A 16,126-nucleotide genomic window follows, 5' to 3' on the forward strand; every position below is an offset into this window, starting at 1 on the left:
AGATATGGAGGTGGTTATAGATACAGACATAAATCTAGAGATAGATATGTAGACAAAGATATAGATAAAGATAGAAACATAGCTATAGATAGATAGATAGACATAGAGATACAGAGTACCCAAGTATCCAGTAGTTTATTTCCTTTTTAATTGTTGCAGAATAATGGCTTTGATGACTCTAGGCAAGTCACTTAACCTCAATTGCCTCACCAAAAAAATAATAATAATAATGGCTTTGATAAAGACAATCACATAAATGCATAAATTAAAAAAAAACAATAAAAGTAACACTGAGTAACCAAGTTGTAATGATCAGTCCAACCTGGCCCTGAAATAAAAAGAAATGAAAACTACCTTTCTCTTTTCAACAGAGATACAGAGAAATACTAGCTATGTGACCCTGGACAAGTCATTTAATGGCTCTCTGCCTCGGTTTTCTCATCTGTAATATGGGGATAATAAGAACACCTACCTCCTAGGGTGGTCGTGAGGTTCATTATAAAGCAGTTAGCACTATGCCTGGCATATCTTAGGCACTCTATAAATGTTAGTTATCATCATCACTACCACCATCATTATTCCAAGTGTAGAATGCTACATGTCAGACACTGTCTCTGTGTTGATTGGTTTGTTTTGGGTGGGCAGGGCAATGAGGGTTAAGTGACTTGCCCAAGGTCACACAGCTAGTAAGTGCCAAGTGTCTGAGGTGGGATTTGAACTCAGGTCCTCCTGAATCTAGGGCCAGTGCTTTATCCACTGTGCCACCTAGCTGCCCCCATGTCAATTGGTTTTGGTTAATTTTTTTGTGTGTTACAAGTAAGGGCCCATTTCAGGGGCAGGGTTTGGGATGTGAAATATATCCAGAAATGATTGTGATGTTGAAAAAAAAAGGCCTCAATATTATTTGCTAAAAATAATAATTTTTTTTTGGTAAGGCTATTGGGGTTAAGTGACTTGCCCAGGGTCACACAGCTAGTGAGTGTTAAGTGTCTGAGACTGGATTTGAACTCAGGTCCTCCTGAATTCAGGGCCAGTGCTCTATCCACTGCGCCACCTAGCTGCCCTAAAAATAATAATAAAATAAAATTTGGGTAAATAATATTAAAAATATTCCTAAGCTCTGTTATTTAGTAAACTTTTTTTAAAAAGAATTATTACTCTGGTATAACCTGTTCTTGAAGTTTTGCTGGCTTTTTGTGATCACTGCTACCTTTTTTTAAAAAGATGCTCACAATCTGTCTCTTTGACACTAGCAAGAATCCAAGTCAAGCTCACTGGTCTATTCCTTGGTCTATTCCTTGCAGACTCCGACATTTGCCCTTTACTGGTCAGGGAGTACTTACTCCCATTTTCTATCATCCCTCATTTATAAAATGGGGAGAATGATGATTTCCATAGGGCTGTCAGGGGAAAGTGATTTGAAAACTTGAAATGCTTAGAAATGGACTATCCACCCCTGCCCAAACTTACCAGCAGCTTTAGAAAGAAAGCAGAGCTACAAGAAAAAATAACAAGGCCCGCCTCAAGACTCCTGCCTTCTTTTTCTATACTGTGTTTCCCTCAAAAACTATGCTGTAGATTTCTAAAATCTCTGATATGTTTGAAGAGTCTCTTTACATTAAAAGGGGTTGTCAGCATTCCTTCTTTTTTGTGCTTCATAGGGAGAGGAATTTATCTTATGAGTCCATAATTTAACTGAAATCATTTTCTTCATTCATTCAACAAATATTTATAAAGCACCTACTGTGGGCACCACACCAGGCTTGAGGCTATAAAGAGATAAAAGGGGATAATTTCCAGCCCCTACCCTCCAGCATCTTCCAATCTAACGTTGAAGAATTTATTAGTAGTGTTTGGTTTAGTGGTTTGTTTGTTTTAACAAAAGAAGAAATATATTGTATACTATCCTTGTACAAAATTTAGGGGAAAAAAATTTTAACATGAAAAACACTGGAGTTTAATCACCTCCTAATACTAAAAAAACTCTGTGGTGTCTTTCAATTAAGGAGACAAAAGTACGTTAACAGCCAAAGTTTAACCTCATCTACTCCCCAGTAAAATGGGTCAATGTCACTGCCTATTCTGGCAAGATGTGGAAACTGAGGGAAGCCCAGTAATCAACCAATCAACAATTATTACACCTACTATGTGTTGGGCAGTGGGGCTACAAATACAAAGAATGACGATGGAGAACGTGGCATGTGATCCAGGTTTTGTCCTCATGCGTCTTCACTATAGTAATGACGACAGCTGACATTTATATAACATGCTTAAAGGTTGAGAAAGCATTTTACGTAGTTTATCTCATTTGAGCTTTACAGTAACCCTGAGAGGTAGATACAACATGTACCTATTTTAAAGGTTAAGTGACTTGTTCCTTGGTCATGCAACTGTCAGAGGTGAGTTTTGAATTCAGGTCCCTCCAAAGTCCAGCACTCTTTCCCAATGCAGAGAAGTTATGACTATTATAAAAATCAATCAGTCCAACCTCAATGTGAAGGCAAGTCTATTGGCACCACCCAACTACAAAGCAGCATGGCGGGGACAAGAGATTTTTCTAAATCTGATAACCAGATAATCTAGTATAACTTAATGCAAATGAACAGTGTTGATTTAGATGGGTAGAAAATTATGGCCACACGGGTTCCAGTCTAGGGTTTCAGTCTCAATTGTCCTCCAGCCACGTATTGCAGACAAAGCCTCAAGGATAGGTTTTTACTTAGGTCACGCCACGTGACAATCTGATATGTAACTGGACTACATGTATCCCCTATTTTAAGAAAACCTAGAACACAAAAATCTACACAGAATGAGAGAGACAGCATCACACAAGAAAAGGTTCTCCACTTGGGGAAGAAAAAAAAGAGTATCACCCCAAAACAAGCTTATAAAATTAGATTTACTTTGCAAAAATTCGATTTCTATTACAACTTCTTTTTTTTTTTTTTTTCAAAAAAGAAGAATGGTCTAGTGGATAGGGAGCCAGCCTTCAAGTCTGGATACCCAAGGTTTGAGCTTGACTGATGCGCACTAGCTGTGAGATCCTGAACAAGTCCCTTGGCTTCTCAGTGTTCTAGGTAACTCTCTAAGCCTGTAAGTTATAGAGAAGATGCCATCCTGTATCAGTTGAAAAACTTTCCTCACCTAGGAATGCCCTATACTATGAAATCACTGCTCCAGATCCCTAGCCTTTTTTAAAAATTCATTTTGTAAAGCAAAACATGAAATTCAGGATGAAGAAACTGAAAACACAAAACCTACAAGTCCTAAGTCCCCAGCTTCCATTCAAATCTCTACATTCCCAAGAAGCAGGATTTCCTCTTATCTAGATGAGGGATATCCCACGTCTGTAATACACTCCTTACCTCTACCTTCTAGAATCCCTATCTCCCAGAACACCTCTTATATGAGGCTTTTCCGGACTCCCTCCCCACCGATTCTCACCACTCTCGACAGTACCTGATATATGCTTCGTATTGATTCACTTCTGCACATTTGTCGCTCCCAAGTAGAATGTAAACTTCTTGAGGACAGGCATTGTTTCATTTTTGTCTATGCATCCCCCAGCACCTAACAGAACCCGGTGCATAATAGCCACTTAACAGATGTGTGTTGAATTAAAATAAATATCTATAGGGGGCAGCTAGGTGGCGAAGGGCACCGGCCCTGGATTCAGGAGGACCTGAGTTCAAATCCGGCCTCAGACACTTAACACTTACTAGCTGTGTGACCCTGGGCAAGTCACTTAACCCCAATTGCCTCACTAAAATAAATAAATAAATGAATGAATGAATAAATAAATAAATAAATATAATAATCAACTCCAGTCCTGGAGTTTAAAAGTCTTCCAAGTTATTCTGAATAAACAGTTGTCTACAATAATCCTCAAAACCACAGAGGCCATCCCATTCAATACTTTAAAAAATTACTTTAGGTGACTAGGTTGAAATCTGTCAAAATGCAATATGACAAAGCAATGGTATTGATAGGCCTATGAATATAAACTCTCCCACAACTACTGGACAGAGCCAGTCTTACCTAGAAATTTGGCAGGTGTGCACCAAAAAAATTATGAGAGTCTATCTATCCCAAATTCAGGAACTAGAAATAAGTACCCAGAAGATAATTCCCAAGTTAAGAACATTTCATACTCTTAGAAGTCATTTAAACCAACTCTCTGCTGCATAGATGAATGTCTTCTACAATGTTTGGACTTAAATAGACCAAAGGGGTTCTCCTCCTGCCCTACCCCTCCACGAAAAAAAAAAAAAAACGCACAAGAAAACCTATATGTTTATGGTAGGATCATTAAGACTTTCACTAAATGGATAAAAACAAAAATTTGCTTCCTTGTGTCCCCTCTCCAGTCTCCCCAACAGTCTTCTTAGTATCAGCAGCAGCAGCACCACCACTATAAGCTAACATTGATATGCCACCTAACATGCACCAAATATTTGATTCTCACAACAACCCTGGGAGGTAGATACTATTATCCCATTTTACAGTTGAGGAAACTGAGGCAAGGGTTTAAGTGACTTGCCCAAGGTCACATAGCTAGTAAGTGTATGAGGCCAGATCTTAACTCAGGTTTTCCTAAATCCAAACCCAGCACTATTAGCTATCCCAGTCACGACCTCCTTGTGAAGAATACTTGTTAATTTATTCAAAAGACATATTTTTGAAGACATGAGAAAGGGGTTATCATTCCTTAAGAATATAAAGTACTACAATATTTGGATTTTAACAGTAGTTCTACATCGCATGCTATAAGTCTCAGAAGGACTCCAGTCCCATTTTTCTTTCCAATCCACAGAATCCATAAATTTAACATGTTGAAAACCTGGGAGTATTATCTTCACATCTATACCTGTTCCTCCTTTTGGCCTCAGTATTCCTGTCTGTAGCACTGCTATTCCTTCATTCTCCCAGATTTGCAATCTCAAGGTTATCTGTGGGTCCTTCCTGTCCTCTCACCTCCAATGTCCTCTCAGTTAATGAGATCTGTTGATTCAACCCTTACCCCAAATCTTTCACATTATCCTCTCCTCTCCATTACCACCCACCTCAACTCTGGTAATAGCCTCCTAACAGATCTTCTCACCTTCACCATCTTCATTCAGCTCCTTCTTCATATTGCCCTAAGAACCATTCTTCTGCTCACAATTCTCCAACAGTTCCTAATATTGCCAAGTAAAGTTGACACTCATATCCCTTTCTCTCAAGATCCTCTAAAATATGATACCACCTTGCCTATCACTTGTTACCCTCCTGATATATTCTATGCTCTTGCCAAACTGATTCTTTACCAATTTCTGATTCCTTACCAATATTTCTTTCCCTTGACCCCACAGCCCCAGACACATGCTCTGTCTCTCCTGTCTCTATCTCCATAGTACTGATCCCACTATGCCTGATATATCCTCCCTCTCCTTCTGAATTCCCTTGCTAAATTCCTCCTATTCATTCTTTAATTTTTATTTATTTATTTTTTGTGAGGCAATTGGAGTTAAGTGACTTGCCCAGGGTCACACAGCTAGCAATTGTTAAGTGCCTGAGACCATATTTGAACTCAGGTCCTCCTGAATCCACTGCACCACCTAGCTGCCCCCCTATTCATTCTTTAAAGCCCAATTCAAATGACACCTCCATGATGCCTTCCCTTATCTCCCTGGTTGTTAATGATCTTCCTTCTCAGATGCCTCATGATACTTTGCTTTGTAACTCTCTAGCACACTTATTATATAATATTATCTAGTGGTTACTGACAGAATAAGTTCCTTAACAGAAAGGATTTTTTTTTTCATTTTTCTTTCTATATCCCCGATACCTAGCATAGTGCCTGCTGCATAGTAGATGGTTAATAAATACTGAGTGACTAGCTGATTTGAATTTCTGTTTTATTCTGTACTACACTGATGGACGGTTTCAAAAGGCAGGGACTGTGTCTTATCTAAATTTTGTATCTCTCTCAGAATGTAGCACAGTGTTCTGAATATAGTACATACTTGATCACATTTGTTGAATTAAATTAAGGAAAGTTTCCAAATATAAATATAGCTTTAAGTTAATCTCTAACTTTCAGAATAGGTTTGGACACCGCTCTCCAACAAATGCCCTTGAAGAAGGAGCTCTGAATGAGGTTTCTGTCCTCAGTGTCCAAGCTTTTCCTTTCCAGCATCACCTATAAAAGGAATCTGTTAATTTCTTTTTTAGGGGGAGCAGGGGTTGACACTGAGAGGCAGGGAGGGAAGATGTAAAATAAAAATGACAGCAGCACAATCCAGAAGTGTGAGTAAGATAAAGGCATAAAGGAGACTTAATATCTCTCATAGGCCATGATATACTGTGTGATATAGGAACCTCTACATGATACAGGAATCTCCATCGAAAATGCAGTCAACCCAGCTGTTTGGTAGCATGCAAACCAACATCTATGAGGGACATGGGGCTGAAATGACCAGATCTTTTCATGTCATATAGACAACAGTTTCAAGATAATAACCTGCAGTTAATGAAAAAAAAGCTTTAGCTTTTTGTATAAGAACACAACCAAAGGTTCTGATGTCCCTAGGATCCCATAATTTCCAGCCAGTTACCTCCCCCCTCCCAAGAAAAAATACATCTTTCTCCCACGACTTGATGAATGTGGAACTGGGAGTGAGGAGTGGGGGGGAGGGGAAGGCCTCTTTCTTTTTCAATGGTGTGGGTGTCTAAACTACAGGGACAAACATCTCAAAACATGTTCAGAGGTGGAGATCTAGGTTGTGTAAGAATCACAGATAGCTAGACAGGCCCAATTCCTACCTTTGGTCCAATTAGCAAGCCACTTAAGAACTCTTGGGTTTTCTGCCCTCTGGATAATAATTTTTTTTAAATATTTGAACCTGTTGCATTTGAAAAACACCTCACTCTGGCTTCTGACAAGGTCTCTTTAAAAATATTGATGCTGTTCGTTACAATGGCCAGTCTTGGTCCCAGAGAAGAGAGGAGGAAACCTATCTTGTCCCTTATCATAAAGAATACTGTACATATCATCAGACAAGGTTGATTGGGTGGCATTGGAGTTGGAAAAACCTGCCATGTGACCCTTTAACCTCTCTGTGCCTCAGTTTCCTCATCTGTAAAACGGGGGTCAAATAGCACTTGCTTCCCAGAGTTATTGTAAAGATCAACTGAGATCATATGTATAAGAATGTTTTTTCCAAATATCTTTTTAAAGTTCTATATCAATGCTATTACTGACAAAAATTAGGCTTTGTTAAGAGGGAAGATTCAATGGGGGTGTTACATTGGGAAATGACTCTGATGTTTAAAAAGACATAAATAAAAGTTATGAAAAATATGTCATCAGAGTATACAAAATGCATTCAAAACTCCAGCCGGTTGAGACTGCTAAATCCACCCTCACAGAGGAGACAGAGGTGGGGACAACAAACTAAAGTGATGTCAGGCTAGTCGAATGAATGTGCTCTACGTGCTTCAGGGCTTGACAATAAACCTTGAGAAGGGAAGAGGAGGCCAGCCTCTTGTTTATCAAGTCTTTAATTGCCTGGTAGAAGATACAGAAATCTGGACCACACCTTTGGTGAGGAGCATTTTCCACTGCTCTTCACCTCCTCCCATTCAGGTGTAGCAACCTTCCTGCAATGCTTGCCTTAATATCACTGATTGCAGGTGTGACTTGCTCAGGGCCCTTTTCTTTCCACAAAATGCCAGTCTGATTTGAGGTGCAATTTCGCACATATATATTGCCTCCACACTGGAAACAAAAATATGAATTCTGTAAGAACAATCACCTGATCTGTGAAAGTTCTAGTCTGTGATTTTTCTCAGGTGGAAGGGGAGCAGGAGGTAAGGGGCAGAGAAGGCTATAGTAATCCATCCAGAGTGTTGCAATGAGGTGGAAGAGAGAAATACAGAGCTCCCAGAGCCTCCATTGAAAGGTGCTGGTTAAATTGAATAAAGGTGCTGGTTAAATTCATCTGGGCTCTCCGGATGAAAGCCGAAAGGTCTGCAATGCCTGAACAGAGGGCACTGAAAGATTCTAACTATTCTATTCTCATCCTGCACCCCAAAGAAAGGCAGTAGCTCCTTACTAAACTATCAGACCCAGCCATAAACCTCCTTACACTCTCTGGAAGAGCTAAGAGAAAGTCCAGACATTCTCTGAAGCACTAACCTGCACTCTTATGTTTTCTGCAAAACATTTGGCTATTACCAAGAGTGAAAGCAGGGTAGGCTGAGATTAACCATGCCATAAGAATAAAATGTATGTCCAGTGACACCATCAGCGAAAGATGTCTGGGAAATGAATCAAAAGACGCCAATATGAAAAATCATCTTCAAGTAACACCAGTGGACTGAAAGCTATCTCCATTCCTGGACAGCAGCCTCTCTGCGCCTCTTCTCTCAGGCAAAGAAGCCTAAGATGAGTTCTCTAGTTAATGAAGAATGAACCTTCATGCAAAAATGAGCCTCCTGCTTTACCAGATCATGATTTTCACTGGCCCTCCCACCTCAAACTACTCCACAGCCGCCTGCCCTGCAGAGGAGGGTGTTTCATCCAGATGTGCTAAGATGGGTCCCATTTACAAAATGGAAAACTGAAAAGAGTGGCTATGGACCCAATAGGGATTGGTTCACAATCCATTTTCCTGATTTTTTTTATAGGTGCTGCATCAGTATCAGGGCCATTTACTACTTGAACAGCAGAAGCCAAGCTAAGAGAATCAACTGATTCTAAGTTTCTTTCCACCTAAGTGAATCACAGATTCAAATGATATTCTGCCTAATCAGGCCAAACTTACCTCCAACTCATTCTGACTCTCTCTGTGAAGATAAATCAAGCGTCTGCAATGACAGCTCATGAATAGCATGCTTGCCTAGGAAATATGTCATCACCTATACATGGTTCAAATATATATGTGTGTGTTTATACACACACATATATATTTGATGTACATGTATGCATTGTGAGTACATATAGGTATGGGTAATGCATATTATGTATATAAGACAATGCAAATATATGTATATAAAACAATGTTTATCCTCTTTCATGCAAATATACTTATATCACATACATTAGATGTACAATATACATTTTATATATTTATGTTTATATATACTTATTTGCACACAAATGACAACAGCAGTTGATTCATTATCTTTTACCCATGTAAGGATATATTAGACCAAGAAGATTCCCCCTCTGACATTCCAGAAAACAAAATTTGAAAGTTATACTAGTAATGACTATGACAAGAACCGCCTAAAACTTCCTAAGTTCTGATAAACAAGATAGGAAACTGGGGTACAAGGGCAGCCACAAAAAGCTTGGGCTCAAGAAATTCAGACCAGTGTAAAATCATTCCCATGAACACTTACCACTCTGGGTTTCTGCTGATCCAGGGTGTGGAGGAAAGCCGAGTTGGGGTCCAAAGAGCGCTCTGGATCACTGGAAATGTCCTCCTCTGAATCATCATAGGATGAGGAGAAACCAGTGGAAGAGGCAGAGGAGGAAGACAGCTTTCTCAAAGGCATGATGCCTCGAGGGCTTCCCTGAGCTTCCTCTAAGCCCCCATCCTCCAGGGCGCCCATATCTGTGATAATGACTGCTGGGATGTTGCTGGGACAGCCAGCCTCCCTCAGGGAAGGTTTCCTAGCAGATTCAGGGGTCAGCTCTTTACCCTGACGGTTCTCCTGCTGTTCCTGTTGCTGCTTCCTCTCTGAAGTCCCATCTGATTGTACCACCTTACCAGGGTCCGTCCAGGTTGTGCCGGCCTCTTCCATCGGGCCAGGCCAAGTCACCAAGCTTTTGAACGGCACACCAAAACTGTTCTTGGGAGAACACTGATACCCTTCCTCCTTTTCTACTAGATCTCTGCAAGGCACAGTGGCTTGCATGTAGCCAGGAAGAATTCCCGACTCCGGCTCCACCTCCACCTTCCCCAGATGCACAGCCCTGCCTGAAATTCCAAGTGATTTGGTCCCTATTTTCTCCCCTTGCTCAGAGTCTGGCCTCTGCACTAAAACTAGCAGGGACCCCTTCTTTTGGGGCTCCACTGGGGCTGCTCCACTGGGCTCTGTGGATGACCCAGTGCAACCCCGGGACTCAGAGGGCGACGAGCTTTGCATATCCAAAGACGGGGTGGTCGGGCTCTCACTTTCCACAGGAGTCATGGATCCCTGCACTCGGCCAGGCAGGTTTCCTTTCTCCAACTTCTCAAGAGCCTTGGAGGCACCGATCCTGTTCTTCTCTTGAGCCGCAGGTGTCCCACTGCACCTGGCTCCCCCCTCTCTGTGCCCTTGGTTCTCCTGGGCACTCACGCCAAAAGAAGCAAAACCTCTCTCTCTCCAGGCAGAGGAATCCTGGGAGAAAACCTCAGAGGGGGGCTCCCTGCCTGTGGAGCCCCTCCTTTCTACTCCTTTAGCCCCGGCTGAGCCGGCTTCTCTAGCGAGCTTTGCTCCCCCAGATCCTCCAAGGGTCTCGCAGCCCTGCACTCCAGGTGGAGGATGACCTCTCTGGTGGACCTCCTTAGTCGTGAATGAGCCACAGGCTCGCTCTGTTGGGGACACCTTCTCCATCTCCAACCCAGATGGGGAGTCCTGTGCCCCACGTACTAGGCTCCAGTTCCCAATCTCCATCGGAGTGGCCCGACCAGGCGCCCTGAGGGTAAGTTCCCCCCTTTCTGTCTCCAGGGGGGGAACTGAGCCTCTAGTCTCTCGGAATTGGCCCTCCTTGCTCCCCATGTCCACTGGGGTCTCCAGGCATTGTTCTCCCCAGGATTTTGTTCTCCTCTCCTCGATCCGGGTGTACTCCGTAAGGACCCTGCCGGGGGGCTGGCTACTACTGCGGGACGGGCAAGGGGAGGGCGAGCGGGCCCTGCCCAGCCGGGGGCTCCGGGACAATTCTCTGGCGGAGCTCTGCGCTTGGATGTGCGCCTCGAACATGCCCACTTTCTGGTTCACCTGCACGTTCTGCAGCTCCCACTCCAAGATCCTCAGCTTCTTCTTGGCCTCCTCCGGCCCGGTTGGGGAGAGGCTGCCCGGGGACACCACCTGCTGCCCCTCCCCTCCCAGACGGGGTGCCCAACTCGGGCTGCCCACGCTGCTGCTACTACTGTTCAGCCTCCGTCTGCTGCTGCTGCTGCTGCTGCTCGTGCTGCTGCTGCTGCAACTGCTGCCGCCGCCCCGCCAACTCCCGCGGCTCCCGGACTCGTCGGGAGACAGCCGACCGGCTGGAGGAAAGAGGAAGGAGGTGCCTCTCCCCGGACTGAAGACGCTGCCGCCGCCCGGGCTCAGCACGGGCACCGGCAGCCCGGGTCTCCCAGGGGGCGGGGGCGTCTTGCTGCTGCCGCTGCTGCAGCCACCGCTGCCGCTCTCCACATTATTGCTACTATTCATCATCACCAGGCTGTTCAGCGCATAGCAATACACAGCCATAGTACTGGGTCCGGCCGCGCTCCCAAGCCCTGCTGCTGCTGCTGCTCCAGCTCTGACTCCACCGCTGCTGTCCCCTCCTCCTCCTTCTCCTCCAGGGTCAGCCCCGGAGGCCCGGCGGCTGCTGTCCTCCGCGGAGCCGGGGCACCATTGCCTCGGCAACAGGATGGGGGCAGGGCAGCGGGCTTGGCCCCAGCCCAAAGCTCCATAAACAACCCGATCCGCTGTGGAGGCAGAGAGGGAGAAAAAGTTAGGACCCCGGCAGGGGAGAAGAGAGAAACTGGAGGAAGGGAAGAGACAAGAGTAAGGGGAAAGTCTAGAGGAGACAGGAGGACCCAGCTCTAATCTGAGAGCAAAGCCCAAAGGAAACTCGAGCCATGCACACCTGTAGAGGAATGGGGGTAGCATGCAAGTCTCAGCTAGAGCAGGGCTTCTTAAACTTTTTTCCACTCGCGAGCCCCATATTCAGTTGTGCCACCCCACGTGGGGTCTCGACCCACCGTTTAAGAAGCTTGGATCTAGAGAGATCCTGTGGTTGGCCTTGTGAGGACACGAGCACGCTTCCCACCATTACCTTAAACTACTTTTATTTGGATGGGGGGGGAGGTGTCCTTTTTGTATGCATTCCCAAGACTGATGATCTTTGAGGACTCCTTCAATCACAAATTCGAATTCCTTTCCAGACCTACTAGGATTGTGTTTGGTATGTGTCATTTGAATATATTTTCACTCCTTCAAGTGCTGGGTGCCCGCCCTTCTGGGTCTTATGTACATGCTATATAGTCTGACCTTTATGTTCTCCTGAGAACGGCATACCTTACACTCAGGGAGCATCGATTTGGGGTATTTGATTAGTTCGACCTCACCACTACCATGCTGCACAAGTCCCTAGATTTTTCTTACTCTCTCCTTCCAGATCCAAACGCCAACCCCATCCAGGCGTCCTAGAAAACTGGATTGGATATCTACTCCCTCTTTGTGCTCCGAGCTTCTAAATAAGGGCCGCGGTGTGCTTCTGGTGTCAATTTAATTTTCCAATGAAGCTATCTCAGTGGGTTTCCTTATGCCTACAATGTCATGGTATCTTGACATTGACGGGGCCTTCTGTCATATAACCCCTTACCATATCAACACCCTCTTCCGGTCTAAAAGAGTTGTCCCTCTTCCATCAGGATTGGAGTTCAAAATAAACAAACACACACGCACACAAACTTTTCATGTATTTCTACATTTATCTCTTTCTATTAATCTTGCTTCCTTTGACTGAATCCGTAAATTCTGTGGGGGTGCTAGAACGAGCGAGCCAGGGGCACTGACTCTTTGGCTACCCCCTTGCTAGATACCACTGTTTTGCCTCCCACTCCCATAGAGGGGTGTGCACGTGTGTGCGTTAGTACGTGTGCATCTCCGTCCCCGTGCACCTAGGACGAGGAGGAGGAGGAGGCTGTCTCTGTGGTGCACCAGAGCGCGGGCGTCCCACTTTAATGAAACTCCCCATTCACGGATGCAATAACGCCAAGGCGGAGTCTGGGCTTTGACAGCCGTGGTACCTTCCTACCGGTTGCAACAGGGGGGCTCTGCGAAATTTCCCAAGCCCCCTTGGAGCTGAGCCTCAGCAAACCTTCCTTGCCAGATAGTGCATGAACCCAGAGAGCTAAGAGCTAGCAGAAGGAGGTATTTATTAGTGGAGGTGCCGGTTCCAGTTCCCAGCTTGCATCCCCGGTAGCCTGATTTGCAAATCCTGCACCGCCTCTCCCCGGAGCAATCGGGGTGTCCCCGGTCGCTGGCGCCAGCCCATGCAAGGGGGAAACCCAAGGGCTCTCTCTCGCTGCAGCCAGAGAGAAAGAGGACTGCGGACTGAGCTGCCCGGAAGGCAAGCCAGAGAACACACTGAAACTTGAGTCTCTCTTCTGGGGCTCCCCGCCACCCTCTTCTCTTGCAAATATTCTACCCTCCAAAGCTGAATGATCCTCCCCAGGCCCCTTCCTACCCCCGCCCCCCTCAACACCCAGATCCACTTAGCGGGCATTTGGAGCTGCACAGGGAAGGAACCGCGGGAAGAGACAAGAAAAAGAAGGGTTTAAAAACCTCCAGCTCTTACCTGGGATATTTTTTAGACTGCTTGGTCCTCTTCAGACTACATCACCTCTACACCACCAGGCAGAGATGATTTTTTAAAGAGAAAATGCTCCCCAAAACTGTTTCCTCATCCAGATCAAGATCTGAGAGACACACCAAAAAAGGGGGGGGGGCGAGGGGGACACAGAGAAAGAATCCTCCCGAGTGCTGTGCAAAACGAGCAGGAATTGTAGGGGAGGCTGCTTCTCCTGGACAGCCCCGCGCCCCTTTCTCCGAAGTAGAGACAACCCCTTGTCAGTTTCAGCTTGGCAGTCACTTGGATGTGTTTGTTCAATGTGCGATTAAAAAAAAAAAAAGGCTGGGGAGGGAGGAGGGAGTAAGGCGGGGGGACCAAGGGGGAGGAAAGCAGGAAGGAAGTTGTGAGCCTGTCTGGGGTTGAACTCAGCGGAACAAGTTTCTTTTCTTTTCGTTTTTTTTTTTTTCTATTGCTTGGCAGGACCAGGAGGGAAACACTTAAAAAAAAAGTTTCCATTGTTAGCTAACCAAAAAAAAAACTTTCAACCTCTGCGGGTTAAAGATATACGATCCATTTTCCACCACTGATAGAGGCTTGACTCTTAACTTTTTAAAATGTATATTTTAAATTTTAGAAGAGCAAGAGTTGTGTGAGCTTTTAGAACAAAATAGATCCCGGAGCCCTTTCTTGGCATTTATACTAAGCTACAATTCTACGTAAAGAGTCCGAGGGTGGGTACAGAAATACACATATGCAGAATACGTTTCAGACTTGACATTGCAGAGTTGTATTTTTTTTTAAAATACACATCAGGAAATGCACAGTGCCTATAGGGTGTAGTATTTCTGAGGGCTGAGGAGGCTGTGAGCTGTCTTGTACATGCAGTGTAATTGTTATGTGTATAAATAAATGTACACTTTGGGTCGCATTTCTCTATAAATAAGTATGCATATGGCAAATGCCACATTCGCATTTTTTTGCATTTAATTTCCTTAAGTTTATTTTAAGAAAAAAGCATAACTGCTGAACTTAGTCCTAGTAAAGTCTGAGATTCCCCTTCCTCTGTCTCCTGACTCTCCCCATCGCTGTCATTTTCCGATCCTTTCTCCTTGTGACCACCAGAAATAATGAAGAAAAGGGAGAACCAGAGAGAAATACTGCTGGATGGGAGATTCTAAACTGATTAAAGTCTGGCTGTACAACTGTGTTTTGCATAATTCCATAAGACTTTAACTACAGCATTTGGTAGACACAGGGAAAACACAGCTGCAAAAACCTGGAGTTTCATAAATCCTGAAGCTCAAGAGGCCTTAACATTCCTATTAACTAAAATTCAGATGGAAATTTTGACTTTGTATGCACCAAACCAATGCCTTGCTTGTTTACGTAACAATCACATTTAACTGAGCAAAGTAACCTTCCCTGTCTGGAACAGCCTTGTGCAAAGTCTGAAGCCAAGAGGTCAGAACTGGCCAACATATCCCTCAGAAACTCATGATCCCTTTTTTTATTGTGGCTACTTTTCAACTGCAATATTTCCTTTGGGTCAGCCAAACTAGTCCAGAAGACATTCAGTCATTTGCCTACTGAACTGCATTGTTGGAGGTGGGAAGAGAGGTAAGAATGTCCCCAACACTAACCTCACCCCCTAGTGCCATGGTATAGAAATCAGATATCCTGACCCTTTCCCCCAAATCCAACCCCAGAAATCTTATGGTAATGTGTGGATAGAAGAGACAGAATAACCCAGGAGATGCTAACAGCAATACTAAAAATAACAACAATAGCACATGTATGTCGTGTTTAAAAGTTTGTAAAAAATTAAATATGATAACAAATAAAAACAAACGAACAAACAAAAAGTTTGTAAAGCTCACTTGATATTCACAGGAACCCTGTGAGGCAGGTGCCACAGCCTAATTATTATCTCCATTTTACAGATGAGGAAACTGAGGCTTCAAAAAGTAACACGACTTAGGGGCAGCTAGGTGGCACAGTGGATGGAGCACTGGCCCCGGAGTCAGGAGGACCTGAGTTCAAATCCGGCTTCAGTCACTTACACTTACTAGCTGTGTGACCCTAGGCAAGTCACTTAACCCCAATTGCCTCACCAAAAAAAAAAAAAAAAAAGTAACACGACTTGCCCAGGGTCACACCAAGTGAAGCTAGCAAATTTCAAACAAAGAATTTGAATCCAGTTCTTAACTGCTAGAGCTCTTTTCACAATGCTGCCTCACTTTGCCCAATTTGTATTCACCTCATTCCGTAGGAAGGCACCTTGCAGTTTTCTAAAGCATCAGATAATTCCAATTACTCACCACTAGCCTTGACCACAGAAGCGAAAGCTCCAGGTGATGCTGCTTTACTGGGGTCTACCACAGAGGAGATGTAGGAAAATCTAAATCAGCACTTTACATTTAGTGCCAGCTTGTAAACCCCATACCACTCCCCTCACATTCTTGCTGGTCTAGTTTCCACATCACAAAGCTCTCTGCCCTGCCTTGCAGAGTGTGATTTTCCTATCTTCCTCACCTGGGGTGCTCCCATCCCAAGGTGATAATGCTACTCTGGGCAGAAACAACCACTTCT

General features: G+C 44.2%; 1 protein-coding gene across 1 annotated transcript in view; it reads right to left on the reverse strand.

Moving 5' to 3' along the window:
- ITPKB (inositol-trisphosphate 3-kinase B) overlaps nucleotides 1-13,893 on the reverse strand; it is a 166,713-nt gene extending 152,820 nt beyond the window's left edge. The window contains exons 1-2 of the mRNA XM_043962475.1: nucleotides 13,544-13,893; nucleotides 9,388-11,666 (exon numbers count right to left, since the gene is read on the reverse strand). Of these exons, the coding sequence (XP_043818410.1) occupies nucleotides 9,388-11,445 (2,058 nt within the window). The 5' untranslated portion in view covers nucleotides 11,446-11,666; nucleotides 13,544-13,893. The remainder of the gene's footprint in view (nucleotides 1-9,387; nucleotides 11,667-13,543) is intronic.
- Between the last annotated feature and the right edge of the window lie 2,233 nt (nucleotides 13,894-16,126).

Source organism: Dromiciops gliroides, chromosome 4 (genome assembly GCF_019393635.1).
Source record: "Dromiciops gliroides isolate mDroGli1 chromosome 4, mDroGli1.pri, whole genome shotgun sequence".
NCBI lineage: Eukaryota > Metazoa > Chordata > Mammalia > Microbiotheria > Microbiotheriidae > Dromiciops > Dromiciops gliroides.